Source organism: Pipra filicauda, unplaced genomic scaffold, assembly GCF_003945595.2.
Source record: "Pipra filicauda isolate LSUMZ 115617 unplaced genomic scaffold, ASM394559v2 scaffold343_size770392_pilon, whole genome shotgun sequence".
Taxonomy (NCBI): domain Eukaryota; kingdom Metazoa; phylum Chordata; class Aves; order Passeriformes; family Pipridae; genus Pipra; species Pipra filicauda.
The window spans coordinates 496,627-519,567 of record NW_024104469.1 but is presented as its reverse complement, the minus strand read 5'-3'; the positions used below and the strand labels follow the sequence as shown (position 1 = coordinate 519,567).

Genomic DNA, 22,941 nt, shown 5'->3' with positions numbered 1-22,941 from the left:
ATTGTCCCTGTAGAAAAATATATACACACGCCTCTCTCTTCTTATTAGAATCCCTAAGGTTGACCTGAAACACTAGTAAAACCCACAACTCTGCTCACACTTGGCTCTGCTTTTGCACCCAGATTAGTGCCACACGCACACACACTCCCCCTCTGGGGGGTTGCTGTTCGTGTGGCTGAATCATCCCCCTTGCAAAAAAGCCTGGGTGCGTCAGGCCAGGATCCCCAAAACAGGCAGAGAAAAACCTTTACGAAGTTTATCTAATGAGCTCTATATATATGTATTTAAAAAATAAAAGCAGCAATGCAAACTCAACACATCTGAAAAAAGAAAGCTCCACCCTGGGCTTTCCCCCCTCCTCCTGCTGGCTGGGGCCCTGTGGGCAGCAGGTGCAGGCAGGTTGTGCCCACGAGCACCGGTGACATCCCCAGGCAGGGGCAGGAGGTTGGATGGACCATCCCCACATGCTCCGTTGTTTGGCACTGCCGAGGCTCGGTGTAGGCTTGGCACAGGAGAGTGGGCCACGGCCGGACTCGGTACCGTGGTCCCAGGTGAGAAATAGTCCGGCTACTGGGGGGGCCACCGCGGGCAGGAGTAATTGGCACCGCGGGACAGCCGGGACCCCAAACAGCAGCAAGTATCAAAGAGGGGAAGAGAAAAACCAGCAGCGGGGACGCCAGATCCTGCGGAGTCCTATTTACACTGCGCTGGACCCCGACAAGTCCAGCCTCTTGTGGAAAGAGTGGCTTGAAAAGCAGGTGACATAAAAAACCCACGACGCGACGCACCTCCCGGGGCAAAGGGCCCACGGCTCTCGCTCGTGCGAGGCAGGAAAGCTGGACCTCTGGGGAGAAAGAAAAAGTCTGGCAGCCTGTGGCAGACAGGAGACTCCCCATTGTTGGAGTAGAAAACTGGCAAAGAAGAATGGATGGGGGGTGGGTCGGGTGGGTTTTTTGGGGAGGGAAAGTAGTGTGAGGGGTGGTTGTCTTTTTTTTTGCATTTAAAAGTGCTGTGGCACCTTGGCTCTGTGCAGGCCAGGTGCTGTGGCACATGCGTTTGGAGTATTGCTGCTTTGGAGGAGAGTCCCAGGGCTCTAGGAGCATGGGAGGTGCTGCTTGAGGATCTGTCTCGTCTGGGGAGCTATTCTGTCTGGGAAGCGGATTTTGAACTCCACGATCAAGTCTCCTCGCTGGCTGGGGGCCTTGGGGAAGGGCAGACCCTCCCCACGCAGTCTCTTCACTGTCCCCGGCTTGATGATGTCGTTGCAGGGAAGTGGGATCACCCTTCCATCGATGGTGGGAATGTTCACTGTGCAGCCGCACAAGGCCTGAGGGGAGAAGAGGGGACACGCCATCAGATGCGGCTGACACCCCAAAGCATCCCAACAGCTACACCCCGTCCCCCCACCGGCTGCTCCCTGGGTCAAACCACCCAGGTCCCTTTGGACGATGCCCAAGAGCACGGGGTGATGCTCACCACTGCAAGCCCGGCTCTCTGCTGGTGCCAGCCCAGTCTAACCACCACGAACTGGGCTGCAGAAGCCATGCAGGAGAGGGGTGCCCCAGCCTCACTGGGGGAAGGACTTCCCTCCCCTCCTCCTGGGCTCCCCAGGAGGCACCACTAGCAAGCACCAAGCCACCCACAGCAACAGGACAGGCTAAATTTAGCACCTGTCCAGCCTCGGGCAGCCGAAAATCCAGCTGAGATCATGGGATGCCACCACGACTCATCAGCTGTCACCCTCTGGAGCACGGCAGCTCTGCCTGGTGCTGGGGTTATCTATAGCACAGCCTGTGCCCCATCCCCACCACTGACAGCCCCCACAAGGCTACGCTGACGCGGGATGATGGTGTGGCCATGGCACAGTACCGAGCTTTCCTGGGAGCCAGGCTGCCAAAGGGGCTGGTTCCTAGGAAACCAGCCAATGGGTCACCCATCCCCATGGCAAAGCCAGGAGCCAGTGCCGGGGGTGCCACCTCGCTGTACCCCAGCCTCCGGAAGCAGCCGGGGCGGTGGGCGGCAGGCACACACCGGCCTGCACTGGCGAGCCACGTGATGCGGGAATGCAGCAAGAAAATCCTTGTGTCCTTAAATAACTCAGACAGCTCTGGCGTACATGTGGGCAGGATCATCTCCAGGCTTTCAGCAAAGGCTGATGGAGAGGACTGCGGAGCGATGCTTCTGGAAGTGGGGGGTTGTTTGCTGAGGTACAGCCCTGAGCTGTACAGCCTGGGGGCTGGCTCAGGTTTGCCACCCTGAACTGGGTCCTGGGAGTCCCAGTCCTCCCAAAATGCCCTGCAAGGGGAGGGGGAGAAGATGCAATTGCTGTTTCTGGGGTAGGTGGGACAATGTTCTGCATTCCCCTCCCCAGGAAAAGCCTCCAGTGGCAGAGCAGCAACAGGCACCAGGAGAAACATCTCTTCTCGTGCCGGCCACTGGCTCAGGGATGATGGACATGGCTTCTGCAGGTGAATCAGGGCTTTGCACCAGGGGGTTCACAGAGGGGTCTGTGCCAGAGCCAGCTGGGGGTCTCTGGTGAGAGAACAGGAGAAAGGATGTTGTCTCCTTGCATGGCTCATCTGCACAGGCCTCCTCCTGGGAAGCTTGTCCTCCAAGGATGAGCTTTTCTGCCTGCATGAAGATGCCATCGCCAGCTGTGTGCGAGCAACAGGTGCTTGGCTGATCTCCAGCAGGTCGTGGGAGGGAAACAAGGACAACCTCCCAGCATCAAGGAATTTCTGCCCTGCACTCACCCAAGGATGCCAGAGCCCTCCTGCTCGCTGGTGCCCACTTGCCGTGTGCCACGGAGGGCTGCACAGCTACATGTGTGCCAGTGAAAGGACATCTCCAGCCACAAAATGGAAAGAAGAACAAGAACTCCCTATGGGAACACGTGGATGAGGAAAGCAGAGGGATGGGAACAGAGCAGGCGGTAACAGCGAAGGCAGACGGGATCTTAATGTTTCCTTCCCAAAGCCAAGACGCAAGAATCCGAGGCGATCGCTCCTCCACCGTATGTCCCTGTTTTTCATTCCTCTTGCTCAACTTCACTGGCATTTGGGAAACCGGTTGCTGAAGTAACACCAGTCACCGCGGGAGCTACCCCGCATCCTAGAAAGAGGTTTGGTTTATCCCTAGGGATGAAATCACCCTGGGTTTGATAGCTGAGTGCTGTGCTGTGCGAGCAGAGCTCTATCTAGGTCAGCGCCGGGTCCTCCTCCGCTCGCAGCGGAGCTGCCGGGGAGGACGTCGCCATCGGTCGCGTCTCAGCCGGGCGCTGACGCGTGGATGCTTTGAGGAAGGTGACGCCAGGTAAAGGATGCAAAGCGGGACGGTGCCGAGGGCAGGCGTTAGCCTGGCAGCCAGGCGGGCACGAGGCCCCGCCGGCAGCACTGCCTCCTGCCAGAGGCAGCTGCTGGTGGAGAAACGCCTCTCCTCCCTCCCGCGGCTTCCTGCTGCGGCACACGCCTGTAATTTTAGGAAGGAAGTCGACGAGTCCCTGGAGTAACCCTCATACACCTCTGATTCTGCAGCGGACAGGTGGCAAGCAACCTGCACTGCCCTGGCCAGGCATCCAGCAGGGCTGGAGGGGGCTGGGAGGGGCCTTCAGCACAGCAGTGAGTGGGGTCACAGGACCCACTGCCTGCCAGCTTTGCTGGCACTGCGCTCTCTCATGGCAGCAGCAGAGACTAAAGCTCAGGCTAAAAAAGGCAGCCTTGCAAGGAAGAAGGGTGAAAGGCTGTGACCAGAGGCTCAGGCAATGAAGAGGTTGTACTCTATCATGTACTGACGTGGCAGCATCCAGAGCTGGGGAGGTCTCAGCACCTGCTCGTGCTCCAGAGAACTTAAGGAACTTCTTCTCACAGAAGATAAAAGCAGCAGAGTATAGCCCTGGCTAGGGAAGGCAGCCAGGCCAGCAGCTCCATAAGGACACCCAGCATGTCGGGCTTGCAGTGAGGAAGGACAGAGACCAGAAATTCCAGCTCAAAGAAATGAGGAATTTTGCCTGGACCAGCAATTTTCCACTTTGTGACTGCATTGTGCAAACCCAGTGCCAGCACAGAGATCACAAGTGTTCAACACTTATGGTGCAACACAGCACGCGAGGCTGGAACAGGTTTCTCCAGTTGCTTCTCAAAGGTCAACTCTAGGCAAGAGTCCCTCCAGCCTGGGCAGTGCACAAACCTGGGCTAACATGGTCTGGACATCAGCACAGACAGCTCAGGGTTAATTTTATGGATAAGGGGAACAAACAGAAGGAAATATCTGAGATATGGCATGCATGGCTCCATAAATAAGGCATTCTCTCCCAAGTATTTCTGGATCGGCCACAGGAACCAGCCACTGCAGGAATAAACCTCTGCACTTCACACTGTGAGGGAAACTGAACTCCTGAGTCTTGCAGCTTAACTGGAGCTGAGTTTGCTCCAAGAGTGCCCAGTTTCTGCCTGACCCACGTGGCTCCTCTTTGCCCCCAGTACACGTTGTCACAGCCCCAGCTGGGATGCAGAGCCGCCGCAGAGCTCTCCTGACTCGCTGGCACACTTCACAAGCTCACGTTTCCCTACCTCAAGTCTGGCCCATTGAGCTTATTTCTATTAAATGCACTTCAGAACATAAATCTGCCTTCAGGAAGGAAAAAAAAAAATCAGCTCATTAAGAAGACAGACAGCGTCTACCGTCTGAAAGGAATAGCAAATGGCAGCTGCCAAAAACGTCAATGTTAAATGCAGCTGCCAGCTGGGATTTATTATATGGTAGTTATACAGCAGCAGCAGCAGTGAACAGCACATCTTGTACTGAGGTAAGCTCCACTTTCCCACCTTCACACAGATTGCTGGCTCTGATGCACCCAGCCTGGCCACGACCTCCAGGACTGGCAGCCTGGATGCGTTGAGTTTTACTCACTGCCTGGATATTTCATCTATTTTGTTCCTTATTTAGGAAAGCCAGAACCAAGGAAAACAGCTAAAGCACTGCTCAGGGAGGGTGAAGGATCACCTTCCTCCATGTGACCCTGCTCTCTGCCCACAGGGAGAGGCACCTGGTGCCATCCTGGGCAGTAACTAAGCCACAGCAGGCTCAGATATGAGAAGAGCAGGGATCAGACTCTTGCTAGCCAACGCGGGTTTTCCCTTGTTCCTACAGAGTATCTGGGCTCTGTTCCACACGTGAATACCCTACGCTAAAACAGAAAAACAAGACATATGGAGAAGGGAAAAAATGGATAAATACCACCTGTACTGGCTCAAGGGACCACAGCATCCATGTCCTACACCCGGCATGGAGGTCGAGCATCTCCAAAACCAAGAGGGAGTTGGCCTCTGCAGCTCCTTTCTCATGACCTACCTGGTCCTTCCTATTCAGTGTTGGGAGAGGGACTGACTACCATCGTGGCCCCAAATGCCATGACCCAGTGCCACCTCCCGGCCCGGGGGATTTACCACCTATACCCACCTCTTTAAGACTGATGTTTGCCGTGTAGATCACGTTTGTCCCATCCCTCTTGAAGTGTGAGTGAGGCTTGTCCTTGAGGATGAAGACGATGTCGGCAGGGATGTTATCTGGGGTGGCATCCCCTTCTTTGGGGAATGTGATTTTGGTTCCCTCCTTCCAACCCCGTTTGATGACAATGTTTAGGATCTTGTCCTCAGTCCGCATGGTCCGGCCATCAGCGTTGACCCTTCTGCGCGTGATCTTCATCCTCTTGGTGGATCCGTGGTAGATCTCTTCCAGGGACACCTTGAGCTCGTGGATGACAGGAGGGTCTTGGACCTTCCTCCGTGTGTGCAGGGACTCTTGGTGCCGCCGGTGAACCCCATTGATGCCGTTGAAACCAAACCTGCCGAAGGCACTGAAAGGGTCATCGTCATCATCCATATCCATGTCTTCCTGGTCAAAGCCATTGAACATCCGGGAGCGGCTGCTGGCGAAGAAGATGTCGAAAGGGTTGGAGCCTCCAAAGAAGGATGCGAAGGTGGCATGGGGGTCTCCATGGAAGGTATAGTGGAAAGTGCTTCCTGAGCCACCTGAAGAACCACCTCCAGTTTTGAGACCTGGAAGAGAAGTGGGAAGATAAGACATGAAAGCTCATCTGCTGGGGGATGCTGTGCTGGCACTGCACTTTCCAGATGGGAGGATGGTCTCTGTGGCCTGCAGGCAGTTATTCCAGTATCTCCTGGGTGTGTAGGTCACCCCTTCCAGCTTAGCCACTTGTGAAGACCATGGGCCAGGCGGGCACCACCTCTGTCCATGACACATAGTCCTGCCCCTACACCCAGCAAGCTCAAATTCCATTCAGGTTTTGCCCCTCTGTCCCTACTGAAGGGCTTCTTCGGCTTTCTCCACCCAATTCAGAGTATTTTAATTTAAAATATATCCTGATTAGCCCATGTCCATTTTTCCCCATGAGCACACTCCTGTCTGCCCCAATAGCCTTGCCTCTTGGTCTGGACATTAGGAAAAAATTGTTCACAGAACAGGCGGTCAGGCATTGGAAGAGGCTGCCCATGGAAGTAGTGGAGTCACCATCCCTGGAAGTGTTCAGAGGGTGTGTGGACGTGGCACCTGTGAACATGGCAGTGTTACATTAAATGATCTTAGAGACCTTTTCCAACCTCCACGATTCTATGAGCAGGTGGAAGTCGGCAACCTTCCAGGTCGGCACGCAGCTCCTGCATACCGACTGTATAAAACACCAGGTAAGATCCAGGTTTGGATCTTTTGGCAACCCTTCCCATGGAAATCTCTCCTGCTGGGTCCCAGACTGAGCCTTATATTACTGCAACTCCCCTCAGGTCCCAAGGCACATTCGAAGTGCCCCCCAGAAGAGGTCACACACACTCTGCAAGGCTATTTTTGACCAGGAGGGGTGGGAAGGGTTAAGCCAAGCCGAGCTCAGGGACTATTTTCAGGGCATGCCAGTGACAGTGAAGGGCTATTTCTGACAGGCTGTCCCTTGCGCCATGCCCCCACCTCCCTTCACAGCAGGACAAGTTTGGGGGTCTCTTCTGATTGATGAAGTTAATATTCTGGGTGGGTCAGAGGGGCTTTTGCTTCACCTTGCCCATCACAGCCTGTAGGATCCAGAAGCTCCTCAAAATACCAATCACCAACATGTTGTTCCAAAAAATGGGAAACAAAAGGCGTGTGGGGTCACGGACCAGGACTCGTCTAATGCTGATGGGGCAAGGGGGGAGAAGGTGTTTAACCTGATGAGGCAATGAGGGTGGGCTCTCCCCTCCTTCCTTAACTCACTCTTATTTTAGATGCCTGCAGGCGATGGGGATTTCGCCAAATCCCCAGTGAGCCCCTGTCCCTAATGGACTGTGCAGCCAGGAGGTTTCACCTTTAATCCCATGACGCCAGCATGAGTGGGGTCCGATTTCATCAAGGCCTCCCGGGAAAAGCTGTTTTCCCACTTGAGGCAGTCTCTTCTCATTTTACAGGGTGGCAAAATCACTGTGCCTGGTGCACCCATTATAGCCCTGACATAACTAAAGGGTAGACAATTAACCCATCGCTGGTTAATTCTGCTGGTGGTTTGTGAGGGGGATGCACCTGCCCGAAAGAGGGGCTGTCTCCTCCATCCAGCAGCCTGCTCCTGCCAGACCTCCTGCTCTTTTAAGCACCCAAGTCCTGGGCTGATTAATGCAGATGCTATTCAGCATTCTCCTTGAATGGGGTTGTGCTCTTCCATCTTCGACTAATAAGGCTGCCTGCGTTGGAGCAGCTCTCCTCCTCCTCCTCCATGCCAACCACCAGACAACAGCAGCCTCTTGGTTTCAAAACAAGGGTCTATTACTTAAATTGGGAAAAGCTTTGAATCCAGTAGGTCAGCCTGTACCAGGGAGGAGAGCGGGACCAGTGCCCAAATGCAGGGGGCATGTGGGCAAAAGCAATACTTCTCTGGTGCTTTATTTAGGTCAGTTAAAGAGTAGCTAATGAGTTACCCCAGGTATGATGCAGGAGATGAGCTCCTTCCACTTCCATCTCTCAGCCCACACCCGAGGTTTTGGGGCAGAGGGCAGGAGAAGCCCAGCCACCCCAGGGAGCAAGGCAGCAGGTTGGAAAAGTGGAGCAGCCCGGGGAGGAGGGGGATGAGAGGTGATTTCTGGTGCCTGTGGAGCATTCAGTCTCCCCCATTCTGTGGCTACCAGTCCCACTTCAGGAGCAGACATGGAACAGTGGAACACCTATGTGTGAAAACTCTCCCTCTCCTGCAAAACCAATTTGAACCCCACACTCCTGCCTCCCAGTGGGAAGTGCTCATCTCCTTACCTTCCTCCCCATACTGGTCGTAAACGGCTCGTTTCTTGGGGTCACTCAGGACATCGTAAGCCTCTGCGATCTCCTTGAACTTCTCCTCGGCGTTGGGGTCTTTGTTCTTATCAGGGTGGTATTTCAGGGCCATTTTCCGATAGGCTTTCTTGATTTCATCCTCATTGGCGCCGCTCTGGATGCCCAAAATCTTGTAATAGTCCTTCCCCATGACAGCAACACTACCGGGAGCTGAGTACTTATTCCTGAAAGCAGAAAGACAGCTCTTCGTAAGGTGAATATCGCCCTGGGGCAGCCAGGGATGGGGCCGGCACACACTGGCACTGGCACGCACTTATCGCGGAGCCGACGCTCCCTACGTCCCGCTGGCCAGCAGCACCAAAGCCGGCTCCAGTCCACGCTTCCCACTAGAGGTCAGAGCCCCGGTGCCAGAAGGTGTCCCAGCTCTGGCTCTACCCTTCTGAGCCCCACAGCAGGGATAGACAGACTCATCTCCGAGGCTGACAGGGAGAGAGAGCCTGAGTCGGGGCACGGCGCTATTATAGGGGCCACGCCACTGCCAACGTCAGGCCAGGACTACATCCCTGTCCGTCCCCCCTGGCTGAGTCAGGAGGGCTGAGCTATGTCTAAATGTAGCTGCCGGCCTGTGTCCACCCCCTCGCCTGGTTCTCTCCCAGCTGGGGACCTGAGACCCAAGTCGGGGTGATGACAGCAGGTTTTTGGAGACTGAAAGCAGTGGCAGGGACCATGCTGCGCCTTCACCTTAGAGGAACTTCAAACATTTTGTTCCTGAAAGCAATTGGCATTCAGCTGGAGATAAGCGCCTCCGGCTGTCAGAGCCGTAATTTGTATTTAGCGAAGAGAGAAAAGAGCCGTTAGACAGAAACATCTTGTGATGGTGGGAGGGCTTTTTTATTTTTTTGTTTTAAAAAAATCCAACACTTTTTAGCCTGACTTGCACTCCCCGAGAGCCTCCAACCGCCTCTTGCAGTAAGGCAGGAACCCAGGGCTCACTCGCTCCATCGTGCGGGGGCTGAGGCCGTGGCCATGCCTATGCCTATACTAAGGCATGGAAAACCCGGTGGCCGTAATTCATCCCCCAGTCACGCCACTGGAGTGGCACCGACCCAGGAAGCAGCCACAGGAGAAGGGAGGGCTGTTCCTCCAGGCAGAGGCTGAGCAAACCCCATGCTCCTCAACCTTTGGTTATCTGACAGCAAACTCCTGCTCCCCCACTCCCCAAACCACGACTCAGTGCCTGCTGCTGGCCCTGCTCCTCCCAGGCACTGTCCCAGCAGACTCCCTGCTCTCCTGCTGCTCGCATCCTGCTCTCTGCTACAGTCCAGGTTTCACCCTGCCCAAACACCCCCGAGCAGCCTCAGCTCACTGTGCCACTCCAGCACATGGATTTTGGCACAGGGTGTGAGCCTTCACCCTTTTCTTCACCACCATGCAAGCTACCAGATGTTCTTCCCCACTCTTATTCTGTCCCTGAGATCCTGTTGGAGCTCTCAACCACAGCAGCTCAATCAAAGGTGGCTGTGCTCCCCCAGGATCCATCCCTACACTGCTACAGAGAGCCCTTAGCATCCACACCAAGCATCCAACACTTTCCTTGGGCCACGCCTTGGACAATGACCACCTTGGAAACTGGCCCCACACTTGGCCACCTCCATCCAAACCATCAACCTCTGCTCTTTTTTGCCCCAGCCATGGAGCAGGTACTTTGCTGTAGATGGTGAGGGGGGGCTAAGGCTAAATTAGGGGAGATGGAGGCATCTGCAGACACGTGCAGCAGCTCAAGGGGCACAGAAGAGGTGGGAGGAGGTCCCTGGGGGCGTAAGGAGCATCGACAGCATCTCTCGTGGTGCAGCTCCTGCGCGCAGAGACGCCGGCAGCACCCAGCCCACGCAGGCGCTGGGGGATGCTCTGCCCCCTGCCCACCCCCATCTCCCCTCCCCGCGGGGCTGGGGGGCTGCGGGAGGCCCTGGGGTGAGCAACAGGCAGCAGCACCAAGAGCTAACTTGTCAATGTCCTCCACACAAAGGTCACTCCAACGCCTCCCTTCCCCACAGCAGCCTCCAGTGGAGGACAGGGGCTCCCTGTGACCAGCACCAGGACCAGGATCAGGATTTGGCCCTGTCTGGCTGATGCTGACCCTCCCACAGCGAGGGCAAACCAAGCAGCACTGAAGGCAACCCCGTCACACCCTGGCTCCGGCAACAGAGGTGACAATCCTTCTATTGTCCCCCCACAAGCACCACAGTGTCCAGCTCTGACCCCGCGCAGCCCAACTCGGCAGCACCACTGGGACCCCGTCACCCAGCCAAAACTCCACGGAAAATACGAAAATACATTAAAACAGGCTTCCCATGAAAATACATCCTGTTCTGGCAAATGCTGTTGCCCCCTGAAAGATCTCTGGTCTTGCCCACTGAGGGGTCTTTGGGGATGCCTGCCAAGGATATTCTCCTGACCAGAGAGCCCTCTGTCCGGCTGGGCATAGGGAGGGGGGGATTCCTGTACCGAAATGCATCCCGGTGCCGCGGTTTACCGTGCTGGAGAGGACCAGGTGCTGCCAGGTGACCCGGTGGGTTAAGGCACGCTCCCAAGGCTCAGCTCACATGCACAATGGTGGTAAAACACGACTCTGTCCCCGCAGAGCCTCCCTCCTTCCCTCCCACCTCTCTGGGATCAGCTGCGCCTTGCCACCGCTCCTCTCCCCCTTCTGCTCAGTCATCCTCTCCTGCCTTCCCATTTAACCCCCTCGGGAGCGGTGGGGGGTTTCAGCCAGGAAAAGCCATTCCTGCATCTCCCTCCCAAAGCAGACGCCTTTGGATAAGCCACGGCCACCCTGCCTTAGAAAACCACAGGCATCCCCTGGCACTGCCGAGCCAGCCCAGCCTCCATCCTCCTCTCGCAACCACACCAAAAGAAAAAAATAATTAAATAAAGAATAAATCTTTGTTCCGGCCCCGCACATGACATCAGCCCGAGCAACCGCTGGGTGAGCGCGCCAGCTGAATAGCGATCGCTTGACATAATCCCTCCGCTCGGCAGTCATCTAAGGGAACAAACCCAGCCCGGCAGCGGCACTGGCCAGGGTTTTTTTGTTCCATCCCGGGGTGCAAGGTCACCGCGGGATGCCGGAGACAGGCGCTGATGGTTTAATGAGGACACAAGGTCGAGAGGCGGAAACCCACTTACCGAAACTTTACGAACACATTCATAGTCCAAGCTGTCATTTTTAAGGGCTCTAGTTTTATTTTAAACATCGCGGCTGTCCGCAGGCGCCGGCAGGTGCTGTGCGCCCGGCCGGGAGGCGCTGGAGGGTGGGAGGAGGGCGGCGGGGAGAAAGGTGCCGGCTCGTGCCGGGGATGCCGCCGCCGACAAGGGATGCTCTGGTGGCGAGCCTCCCCCTCCAGCTCCCCAGGCACACCCAAAGGGCAGCTCCTCGCCAGCCCGGCGGCCGCGGTTGGCTCTGACCTCACTCCCAGGGTGGCTCCGAAAGGGCTCTGGTCGACGCGGTGCTGCTGGGGAGCTGCCGTCCTTTGTGCGCTTCCCAGCCGCGCGCGGAGAGACCCTTCAATGGAGTCGCTCGCCGTGCTGTAATTTTCCCTTTAATTGGTTTCTCGACGCTTTCTCGCTAAACCGACGGATTAAGACACTTCTGCTTAATCCGTCAGTTCCTGCATCCTCCTTCCCTGCTGCCGCAAGGCGCCCGGCAGCCCCGGTACTGGCACGTCCCCCGCGCAGCCCCCGCCGAGGAGCAGGGAGAGCAGCCAGGAGCCCCTCGGTGTCCCCAGAAACGACTCTGCTGACGCCCAGGGCTGTGCACCCGCCAGGCGAATCGGGGAGGGAGAAAAGTAGGGCGGCGTTCATATGGAAAAAAGTCACGTTAACCAATGTGCACCTCCCCAGCTTTCCCCTTCGGATGTGCGGGGGTCTCTGTATCCCCCTCACCGGGTGCCGGCACCGGTCCCCCCGTAGAAGGGCTCTGAGCGCCGCTCTCCCGCCCAGGACCGACCAGGAGCTCCCAGCGACGGCAGGGCAGCGGGATGGGGACGGTGCGTCCCCCGAGCCCAAGGCGCAAAAACCTACTTCTGAGAAGTCACCTTCAGGCGCGCCAAGGAAAGCCAATGCCACCGCGTCCCCCCGTCCGTCACCGCCACTCGCGGGCCACGGAGAGCATCCTCTCCGGACGCTCCACACCGAAATTGGGCAGCTATGCCGGGACATCACCGGGCAGCTCCCGCATCCCACCCTCGGGAAGTGAAATGCCAGGAGGGCGACAGCCCCTATCCCGCTGCGTCGCCGGGGGCCGGGGGTCCCGCTGCGCTCCGAGTGCCGGGTGGGATCGGCGGGCTTCGGGTGCCGAGGGAGCGCATACCTCTCGGCGCGGCTCCAGAAGAGCAGGATGGCCGGCATGGCAGCGTATCCTGGGTTCAGTCAGGGAGCTGGAGGGGATCTTGTCGTGCCGGGGCAGGCAGAGCCACCCGTGCCCGTGCTGGATGGCAGCCGCAGGCAACCAGGCAGCAATGTCATGACTACCCGCAATGAATCATCCCCTCCCCGAGCCCCCACACGCACCGCCCGCCTCCCCCTCCCCACCGACAGCCCCACTGGGGTGCCGGCACCTGCGTGGGGACGGGGTTAACCCTCCCCTCGCTGCCTGTGTCGGCACAGCCCCCACTGCCAGCCCCGTCGGCGGCTGCCTCCTGCGTGGGCGCGGACCAGGACCCCCGCTCAGCGTCTCCTCACAGAGTCTCCCATTTCCGTGCCCACGGGGTGCTGCCTCCTGCGTGGGGATGAGGTCAAGCCCCACTCACCATCCCCCACAGACAGGGTCTCCCATTTCCAGACCTATCTAGTGCTGGCTCCTGGGCAGGGATGGGATCAAGCTTCCCTCACCAGCGTCTCCTCAAGCAGGATCCCCTCTTTCCAGCCCCACTAGGGTGCTCATACTGGTGTGGGGATGGGGTCAAGCCCCCCTGTGCAGCCCCCCCATTTAGGGTACCCTCTTTCCAGACCCACCAGGGTGCTCACAGTGGTGTGGGGTTAAGCGCCCTCATTGCACACACCACCACTCCCTGTCCCCTGTCCAGCCCCCACTGGGGAGCTAAGAACTTCACTGGGATGGGGTTAACCCCACTCCCAAGCCCACAAGCGCTGTCCTTTTTAGGGGTGGACCATTTAGTGCCTTGGTGAGGAGCTGTCACTCGCATGGGAAGGGGTTCGCCCCTGAGCTGCGACCCAGTCCACTGACCCACATGTGTCCAGGGGTGACCCCTTGCCACAATCCAGCTCCACTGGGACTCGATGTCTGCCCCAAGAGGAAAGCAAGTTAACCCTTCCCATCTCGCTGCCAGCTCTTCGGGGTGGACACTGCCACCTCGACTGGGGACAGGGGTTAACCCCTTCCATGCTGGTCCCTCCGACCCTGTTACTGACACCCGGGGAGGACGTTATCCACTTTCTCATCAGCCAGTTGAGCCCCACTGGGATACACTGGTACCCTCCCCAGGGCAGTGACAGGTGTTAACCCCTTCCTGACCACACCACACGGCTGAAACAGGGCACATTATTCCCTTCAAATTGGGACATGAGAAAGGGATTAATTCCCACTTCATCACCCTCTCCCGCCCGACTGGGCTGTACTGCAGCCCCATCGTGGAGATGTTAACCTCTTTCTCCCAGCCCCACTTGGATGCACTGTCAGTGCTATGGGGCAGGGGGATTAACCCCTTCCTGCCTCCCCCTTCAGACCCACAGGAACATGTGGTCACTGTGTAGGGCAGAGCAGTTAGCCCTGACCCATAGCCCCACCAAGAAAGTCTGTCACCCCACAGAGGCAGATATATCCTTCCTCCCCCACCTTCAGCCCCACAGAGACTCTATGTCACCCCATGGTGACAGGACCGGGTGGCTAGCTCGTGTTTCCCATCCATGAAGGGACAGAGGGGGTCAGCTCCCCTTCTCAGCCTCACAGCAAAACTCTGTCACCAAATCCCTGTCATCTCTCAGGCAAGGGGGGGCCTGATCCTGCCAGCCCAACGGAGAGTCACTTCATAAAGCAAAGTTTTAACCCCCACATCAGGACAGACTGTCAGTCCATGGGTGCACGGGGGTTAGTGCCCCCTCCCAGGCCCACAGGGGCACGCTGTCACTCCATGGGCAGAGGGACCAACGTCCCCAGCCCTGTAGCAATACCCTTATAACCCTACAGGGCAGTGATACTGACCCCCCAGCCACAAAGCAACATCCTGTGGGGCAGGGGGGTTGACCTCCTCCAGTCTCTTAGTGACATCCTGTCATTCTACAGGTAGAGGGACTGACCCCCACCCAGCCCCACAGCAACAACTTGGCACCCCACAGCAGAACCACAGTGACAGCCTGTCACTCCACTGGGCAGGGGGGATGACCCCACTGCGACACTCCGTCACCTCACAGGGCAGGGGGACTCCACCCCCCCGTCACACAACGACACCCTGTCACGCCAGTGGGCAGGGGTACTGCCCCCCTCAACCCCATGGCAACAACTTGTTACCCCACGGCACAGAGAGGCTGACCCCCCCCAGCCCCATAGGGCAGGGTGACATGACCCTCCCGGCCCATAGGGACATGCTGTTACCCCACAGGGCAGAGTGACAAATCCCCCCCAGCCCTACAGCGACAACTTGTCACCCCACGGCAGCCCCACAAGGACACCCTGTCACCCCCTCGGGGACAGGGGGTGCGTCCCCCTCAAATCCCACAGGGACACGCTGTTACCCCTCGGGGGTAGGGGGCGTGTCCGCCCCAAATCCCACAAGGACACGCTGTCACCCCACAGGGGCAGGGAGCGTGTCCGCCCCAAATCCCACAGGGACACGCTGTCACCCCACAGGAGCAGGGGGCTTCCCCCCCACCCCAGTCCCACAGGGACACCCCGTCACCCCCCGGGGCACGGGTCCACCCCCCCGCTCCCCACAACGTCACCCCCAGGGAGAGGGACCTGACCCGCCCCACGCTCACAGTGACACCCCCCGGGGCAGGGGACGGACGCCGCCGGTCCCACAGGCTCGCTGTGCGGTAGGGGCAGGGTCTGTGGGGGCTCCGGGGGGTGTGTGTGGCGGGGGCGGTCGGGGGGGCAGCGCTGCGCCCCTCGGCACTCACCGCTCCCGCTGTCCCGGGGCGCCGCGCGCTCGCTGGGCCGCCCCCGCCCCCGCCCCCCGCACGCCACGTCAGGGGAGTCCCGCCCGCGCGCGCCACGCCCCCGTTGGCCTGGGGGGCTGTCCGTCGCCGCGCTACGCCGCGCTCATTGGCTGTCCCCCTCAGGGGAGGCGTGGCCACGCCGCGCGACCGCCCGCCTCCCCCCCGCCTCCCAACCGCCGTCGCCCATTGGACAGTTCAAGCCCGCCCCGCCCTGTCGGCGCTCGCTCATTGGCCCGGCGCGCGCTCGCAGCGGCGGGATCCCCGGGGGGAATCTTCTGGAAAGGTGTGACGTCACCGGGACGCCGCGCCTCACCTCCCCCTCCTCCACCCCCGCCCTCAGAACGGAGGCGTGTGAGTGGGGCCGAGGGGCTGTCATAGGGTCGGGGGCACTGCGCACACCGTGACGGGCTGGCAGTCCGCCAGGGCACCGGCACAGCCAGGGCTGGGGTGGTGCGGAATCGCGGGATGAATTAGGTTGAGAGAGTTCTCTGCGATGATCGAGTCCAGCCTATGACCCAACACCACCATGGCGACTAGACCATGGCATCGAGTGCCACGTCTGGTCTTAAACACCCCGAGGGGCGGTGACTCCACCACCTCCCTGGGTCTTAAACACCCCGAGGGGCGGTGACTCCACCACCTCCCTGGGCGCGTTCCAGTGTCTAATCACCCTTTCTGTGAAGAAATTCCTCCTGATATTCAACTTAAACCTCCTCTGATACAGCCTGAGGACATATCCTCTTGTCCTGTCACTTGTTACCTGGGAGAAGAGACCGACCACTGCAAGGCTACAGCCTCCTTTCAGGTGGTTGTAGAGAGTGATGAGGTCACCACAGCCTCCTCCAGGCTAAACACCTCCATCTCCCTCAGCTGCTCATCACAGGACTTGTGCTCCAGTCTCGTCCCCAGCTTCCTTGCCCTTCTGTGCAGAAATAGGTTCAAGGTCCTGGAAGTGCTTTGTAGGGCTGGGAAGGCTGAACCCAGAGCAGAAAATGTGAGAAGGCATCTGGGAGGCACTGGATCTGCCCCGGTGCATGGTGTGAGCCACAGCGGGGCTGTGCTGTGGGGTTGCAGGGCAGTGTAGGCATCCCAAGAGCCCTGTGTGCTCCGTTCCATGTGAGGCTGGCAGGGGCAGGAGGGAGAGCGAGCCCCCGAAGGCACTCAAGAAGGGCATTGAGGTGCTGGAGCGTGTCCAAAAAAAGGTGAGGGAGCTGGTGAAGAGTCTGAAGTTCATGCTCTATGAGGAGCAGCTGACAGTGTTTAGCCTGGAGAGGAAGAGACTCGGGAATGACCTTATTGCTCTCTACAACCACCTGGAAGGAGGCTGTAGCCAGGTGGGGCTCGATTTCTTCTTCCAGGAAACTGGCAACAGGATGAGAGGACACAGCCTTAAGCTGCACCAGGGTAGGTTTAGGTTGGTTGGACATTTGAAAGAATTTCTCCACAGAAAGGCTCACATGCTGAAATGGGCTGCCCGGGGAGGTAGTGGTGTTACCGGCCCTGGAGGTGTTTAAAGAAAGACTGGACGAGGCAGTTGGTTCTAATTGTCATGGTGATGTTCGGTCATAGGTTGGACTTGAGGATCGCAGAGGTCTTTTCCAACCTAATTGATTCTGTGATACTGTGGGGAGGTCTGAGGAGTCTGAGGGGGATGATTGGTGAGTGCCCACTCCCCAAGGACAGTGCCATACCTGGATCAAACACCCAACACGACAGGACCATTCTCTTTATGCTGCAGAAGGTTCACTGGGAGGTGGCTGAGACGCTTCAGCCATGTGAGGCTGTGAGGGCTCATGTTGTGCTTTGCTTTTTCATCATGAAAAAGCCATGGGACTCCAGAGCCTGAGTCCTGTGTGAGGCTCAGGGGCTGTGTTTAAAACAGCCTCTGATCTGACATTGGTGCATCCCAGCTCCACAGCAGCCGTGGCCAGCTCCGGGGAAGCTGTGTAGCTGAGCCAGAGACGCTGCTAGTTTTGTCCCTCTGCAAAGCCCTGTCATGTGTCTCCTTCCGAGGAGGGGTGTGTTTGGGGTTTTGCCATGAGTCTCCCCCTTGACCTTTCCAGCATCCCAGCCTGGGTTAGACTTGGAGCAAGGTGGCTCCTGGTTGGAGGAGCTGTCTGGACCCCATGACCTAGGTTTTGTCCTAGGAAACCTGCCTGTCTCGAGAAGAAAACCCATCTCTTGCACCTGTCGAGCGACCACATTGGTGTGCAACCATGGTCCCTCTCGGCACAGCATCCTGCCTGCACACCTGTCCATAGGCCAAGGGGGGAAGCAGCTGGTCTTCCAGGTGCTTCAGCTCGTGGGTGAAGCTGAGCACTGCGGTGAATGATTGAGGCTGTTTAGGTGTTTGTCCTTTTGTAACCTCTGTGCACTTCCCCTTACTGGTGAGGTGTTTGAACAGGGCGCTTTGAGTTCGCATCTTGTCTTTCCCCTGTAGTTTGATCACAGCATTGGCCTCCATGTCCTTCCTGGGTGAGGGTCTCTGATTTTCTGGAGTCCCCAGGCAGGGTGTGAGCAGCCCCTGGGCTACCTACCTCTTTCCCACCATGAACCGTCTGTGGACCTCCTGCGAGCTGGAAGCCTCGGAGTTCCCTCCACACTCCCAGTGCAGCGGCTGAGTCATCGTGGTACTAAACCAGCACTTACTGTTGCCCATCTATTTTGCTGTCTGTTGTTTGTTGTCCCCGTACCCGCGGCAGGGGGGCTCATGCTGCGTGTCCCGCGCCGTGCCCATGTCCTGGCCTTGCAAATGCTTTTTGTTCCGGCCTTTTTATTGCCCGGAGCGCTGGAGGCCCCGGGGTGGGGGAGCTGGTGCTGGCCGTCCCTGCACTCACAAATGATCTGCTTGGTGTGCAGCCTGTCCAGGGACAAATAAGGGCTCTGGGCCAGGGCCTGACTGCGGTCCCACTGGGCAGGAGCAGGGTCAGGGCAGACCACAGCCTCCATTCCGGGACACAGAGGGTGTTTTAACCAAAACTGCACCTCCTTCGCAGCCCGTCTCCCTGCTGGCACATCCATACCCTTTTAAAGACACGACGGGAAAGTGCAGGGAAGGGTGGCAGGAATAATTAAAGGTACGAAGCCGTTTCCATAGATGGAACAATTACATAAACTGGCTCTCTTCCGTCTGGGGGAAGAGATGACTGAGGGAGGCATGATGGGGAATAATAAAATCCTGTGCAGCAGAGGGAAGGAAGGTGAGCAAGAAAGGGTTGCTCAAGTTCCTCTAAGGGGGTATCTCATGTGGGAAGAGGCAGTGACCCTTCTGGACATGAGCGTGTTTCCTGAGGCACTCAGGTAGAGTGGTGGAGGGAAGATGTAAGAAACTTGTCTGGGATCAAGAGACAGTTGAGCAAATTCCTGAAAAGAGAAATCCACAAGGGCTGGTGAGCCAGTGATGATGGTTCTGGTGTGGGAAATCCCCAGGGTCCAGGAGTGAGCAGCATAGTGTATTCTGGAGCTTCAGCTCTTCCAGATGCTTTGGCTGTTTGTCCCAGAGGGGATGGGGAGGTGGGAAACTGCAGCCTGGGCTGTTTTTGTGTTGAAACATCGTTACTTGTTATCTGAAAGTTGGAGCAGTGGGCAAGGCCACTGAGCTCTGCGATCTCCTGCCTGAGTGCCGTATCACTCTGAGGGAGAACTTTCCCATGTTGCTGCCACCTCCTCCAAGCTGCATTGTGATGTTCCTACAGCTGAGCAGACGGGGCAGGAGCAAGGTGTTGGCTCCTCGCTGCGCTGCTCCCCTGTCCTGCTTAGACTCCCCCGCTCAGCACAGCACAGGGAAGTCTCCAGTGGCTGTGGCTGGGGGAGCTGGGAGATGCATCTGAGGACACTGGGCTTGGCAGCAGCAGGGTTTGCGCTCTGTTCTCCACGGCGAGAGCAGCGCCCACGCATTCGGTGCTGTCTCTCCTTCCTGCCTGTTCCCATCCTTAGAGATGTCGCCCGCCTTTTCCAGCACCCTGAGCTGCAGGAGGAGGAAAGGGCTGCAAGAAAAAAATCCATGCCCAGTTTTTTTTTTGTTGGATTAGTGCTCTGTTCCCTGTCTGCTGGGGTCCTGGCTGTGATCTGAAGTTGATGCATCTCCAAGGAGATGCTGGTGGATCACCTTCCAGTATAGGCCTGGATCTTAGTTCCTGCTGTCTGTGCAGGTGAGCCCTGTCCTGGAGACATGGGGACCTCCTTCCTCGGGGCTCATCCAGCCCCTTGGCCTGTCCTCTGAGGAAAGCCCCAGCTCCCAGGTGCCCTGGCTGTGCTGGTAGCCCCAGCACGTGGTGGGTCTTGTGCCTGCCCAGCTCTGAGCATGGGATAATCCAGATAGGAATGGTCCCCTGGCAGTCTTGTGCTGCAAGCAGGATCAGCCACAAGGTCAGAGTATGCTGCCTGGGGCTTTATCCAGGCTGACCTTGGAAATCACCGAGGACACTTGTTGCAGCACTGGAAGAGCTTGTTCCAGGAGCATCTCTTGTCCTCGTGGTGCTGTGTGTCACCAGAGCCTGCCTGGCCTCCCAGGGCATGCGGGAGGGAAGGAGGTGGAAGCCACTCTCAGCCATAATGATGGTGTTCGGTTTGTCCTTCCCGGGCTGGGGCTGAGGATGAGGACGGTGGTCGCTGCCTCCCCGCTACGAGCGCCGCCGGCGGCAGCCGAGCCGGCCGCTCCACTCGGCGCTCTGCACCTGCGGGGGTGGCATAATGAGCCATGTCCTTGTCTCAACCTGCCGCTTCCTCTCCCGGCAGCGTCTGTGCTGCCAGCTGGGTTATTTTTTCTTTTTCTTCCTTTTTTTTTTTCTCCTTTTATTTATTTATTTTTTCTTTCTTTTTTCCCTTCCTGCCGCTATTCTCAAGTGGTTCCCAGCCAGTGCTGGCTGGCAGCCCTCGCTGGAGACCTCATCCCAGGCTGACCTTTGCCAACCCCCTTGGATGAGCACAGCGGGGCTCTCCTGCCACCCACGCTGGGGATGCAGGCGGATCTGAGTGGCAGTGGGCAACAGTGTGTGGGAGGACTCAGTCCTCTCAGTCCCCCGCTGTCCCCACCTGTGCTCAGGCTCTGCTGGAGCGGCCAAGTCCTGAGGGCAAGAGTGAGTGGGAGGAAAGGGCAGTATGGGAGATGCTGCAGTGCTTTTTCTGGGGCAGAGCCTGGGGAAAAGCAAGATTCCACTAGGCAGATCCTGTCTCTGGACACTGTGCTTTATCCTGACCTATCCCGCTGTCTCCTTCGCTGAGCCACCAACGCACAGGTCTAAACTAGGCATGCAGGATGCGTGGGCTGGGAAATCCCCCTGTGGAGCCATCTCTGCCAGCCCCATGTCCAAGCAGGTGAGAGAGAAAAGGCAATGTCCCCCCTCAGTTTTGGGATGCTGGAATGTGGCAATTTGTCCCAGGTTGCTGTGGAAATCAGCAGGAGGCATCGGACCAAAATCTGGAGAGTCTGGACTCTGGTTGAGATGCTCCCAGTGAGGCAGGGCAATGGTAACTGAGAGCCAGCAGCACTCCACCAGCCCTGGCATCCTCCTTGCCACTCACCTCTGACCCCCACAACCCCCTGGAATGGAGACCAGCTGTGCCAGGGAGTCCAAATAGCTTCAGTCACCTCTGGGGACCCGTCTGTTTGTAGAGGACGCATGCCGGAGTTTGGCTTGGCTTCGTTTCAGCTTCCAGCCTTTGCCCTGCTTTCCTCAGCAAAGGCGTCCTGCAGCACTTGGTTCCTCCTGGGGATACCTCTCTCCAAGTTACATTTTGACTAAGTTATTTCTGATCTGCATTTGGGTGCCAAGCACAACGAGCCCTTCTAGTCTCTCCAGCCACCCGATCATTTAGGCAAGTTTGGAAACTTCCTGAGTCCCTACTTTCCTCAGCAGGGGCATCCCCAGGTGTTCCCAGCAGGGATGCCATCCCTGAAGGTCACAGGTGGTGGGTAGTGTCCAGGCTGGAGACAAACCCTGCTGCATCTACTAAGAGTGTGTCCATCTGATGCTTTTCCTTTGCAGATCTGCCTGGCATCTAATTCGTAATGTGCCAAGTTAGCTGTGATGAGATCATCAGGACACAAAGTGGTGCTCAGTTGACTGCTGTAGGAAGCTTCATACCTCTGTGGTGCTACCAAATATGTGACCTCTGAAATAAAACTAAAATTGTCCCAGGTGTTGTCTGCAAGGAGAGTTTTCTGAAAGAGTGGACTGGCTTGCCTTTATTCTGGTCTTGGCTCTTCTCCATTGCCTCCCAGACCTCCTTCCCTGTGTCTGCCTTGGCCCATGGCAGGTCATGCTTAGAGGGATGCAGGTGATGTTTTTCTGAGGGCAGAAGGTTCCACTGGTGCTGCAGTGGTGCTGGGTTGCTTCCCACCCTTCCCATAGCCCTAACTAGTAATCTCTTTAATTTTGCTCCTTCCTCAGTATCCCATGTCCTTGGTCCAACAAGATTATAGAGGTGGGTGGGTAAAGGCATAAGGATCTGTGTACAGAGGAGAAAGGAAAGGATGAAGATCCCCAAGGACCCCCGCAGGAGTGCTGGAGGATGCCCTGTCTTGTCTTCACAAGCAAACAGAGACATGTGAAGATGGAGACATGTCTGGCCCTGGGCATCTTGACTCAATCTCATGGGCCTTTGTGCTTTCCAGTCCTTGGACCTGCTGTATGGCACTGTGCCTATCCTGTGGTGGCTCTGCAGATTTCCAGGTCACTGCCTGCTGCTGGCAGGGAACAGTCTCGCCTAGAGCTTTTCATCAGGAATCTGAGATGCCAGCCAGTGTTGAGGTTGAACTGGGAGGGATGCGGTAGTAAGTGAGCTGGGGATACTGGCAGGGGCTGGCTGAGCATCTGGTGCCCCTGGCTGGAAGCTGGAGCAAGGAAGCTTTTCCTGTCTGCCTGTTTTCTTGCTTGGAGGCAGAGTATGGGTAGACGAGACAGGAGGTGGGGGTGGTGTATGAAATTGGCAATGGTTAACAGTGTGGTGTGGGTCACCATCTGCAAGTCAAGTGGCTTTCTCATGTCTCTCTGATCCAGAGGTCTGGTGGCAGTGGGTGGCCTCGGGGTTGTGCTTGCCACATCCCCCTTTGTAATGCTGACATGAGGGGACACCCCAAGAGCACAGCAAGCTCTGTGTTCTCCTCTCAACCCAGGTCAATGAACTGAGCAGGGGGTTTGGCTCTTCCCCAGCACCCACCAACTCTTTCCAGCAGCCCCATGAGACAGGGCTCCAAAGAGACCGGATCCCCAGGGATGCAAAGATGCCTGGAAGCACAACTGGCCAGCTATGTGGCCTACATCTGGAGCACTGGGGCTCTAATTCCCAAAGCCACATTCCATTTCCCATGGTGAGGACAGCAGAGAGGATTCAGCCTGGCATGTGGTGCCAGGCCCCAAGATAAAACCATTTAGGATTGCCTCTGTCAGGACCACCACAAGGCAAATACATCCGAGCCTGGTCAGGGATGGTGGTAGGTTATGGTGAAAATAAGACTTTGCAACT

The 22,941-nt window shown here is 57.5% G+C and overlaps 1 protein-coding gene and 1 long non-coding RNA gene across 6 annotated transcripts; one reads left to right on the top strand and one right to left on the bottom strand.

Moving 5' to 3' along the window:
- Positions 1-252: 252 nt before the first annotated feature.
- DNAJB5 (DnaJ heat shock protein family (Hsp40) member B5) lies at positions 253-15,493 on the bottom strand. Of its 5 annotated transcripts, none has more exons than XM_027722210.2 (4): positions 15,436-15,493; positions 8,281-8,525; positions 5,458-6,056; positions 253-1,327 (listed from the first exon to the last, which is right to left on the bottom strand). In XM_027722210.2, exons 2-4 carry the CDS (start codon positions 8,489-8,491, stop codon positions 1,094-1,096), a joined length of 1,044 nt encoding a protein of 347 aa, XP_027578011.1. In that variant the 5' UTR covers positions 8,492-8,525; positions 15,436-15,493; the 3' UTR covers positions 253-1,093. The 5 variants fall into 5 exon arrangements, with proteins under 5 accessions (XP_027578011.1, XP_027578008.1, XP_039240194.1 ...); XM_027722207.2 differs by lacking the exon at positions 15,436-15,493 and adding an exon at positions 12,671-12,796; XM_039384260.1 differs by lacking the exon at positions 15,436-15,493 and adding an exon at positions 11,488-12,640.
- A 226-nt stretch (positions 15,494-15,719) lies between these two features.
- LOC113988517 lies at positions 15,720-21,615 on the top strand. Its single transcript, XR_003540930.2, has 2 exons — positions 15,720-15,825; positions 21,462-21,615. It is a non-coding gene; the product is annotated as an uncharacterized LOC113988517 (long non-coding RNA).
- Positions 21,616-22,941: the final 1,326 nt, after the last annotated feature.

Coding starts and splice junctions, on each gene's coding strand:
- DNAJB5 (XM_039384260.1), bottom strand. CDS start 11,555: ATGTTTAAAATAAAACTAGAGCCCTTAAAAATGACAGCTTGGACTATG. Junction 8,526..11,487: donor AATGTGTTCGTAAAGTTTCG/GTAAGTGGGTTT, acceptor TTCTGCTTTCAG/GAATAAGTACTCAGCTCCCG. Junction 1,328..5,457: donor CAAACATCAGTCTTAAAGAG/GTGGGTATAGGT, acceptor TTCTCCCCTCAG/GCCTTGTGCGGCTGCACAGT.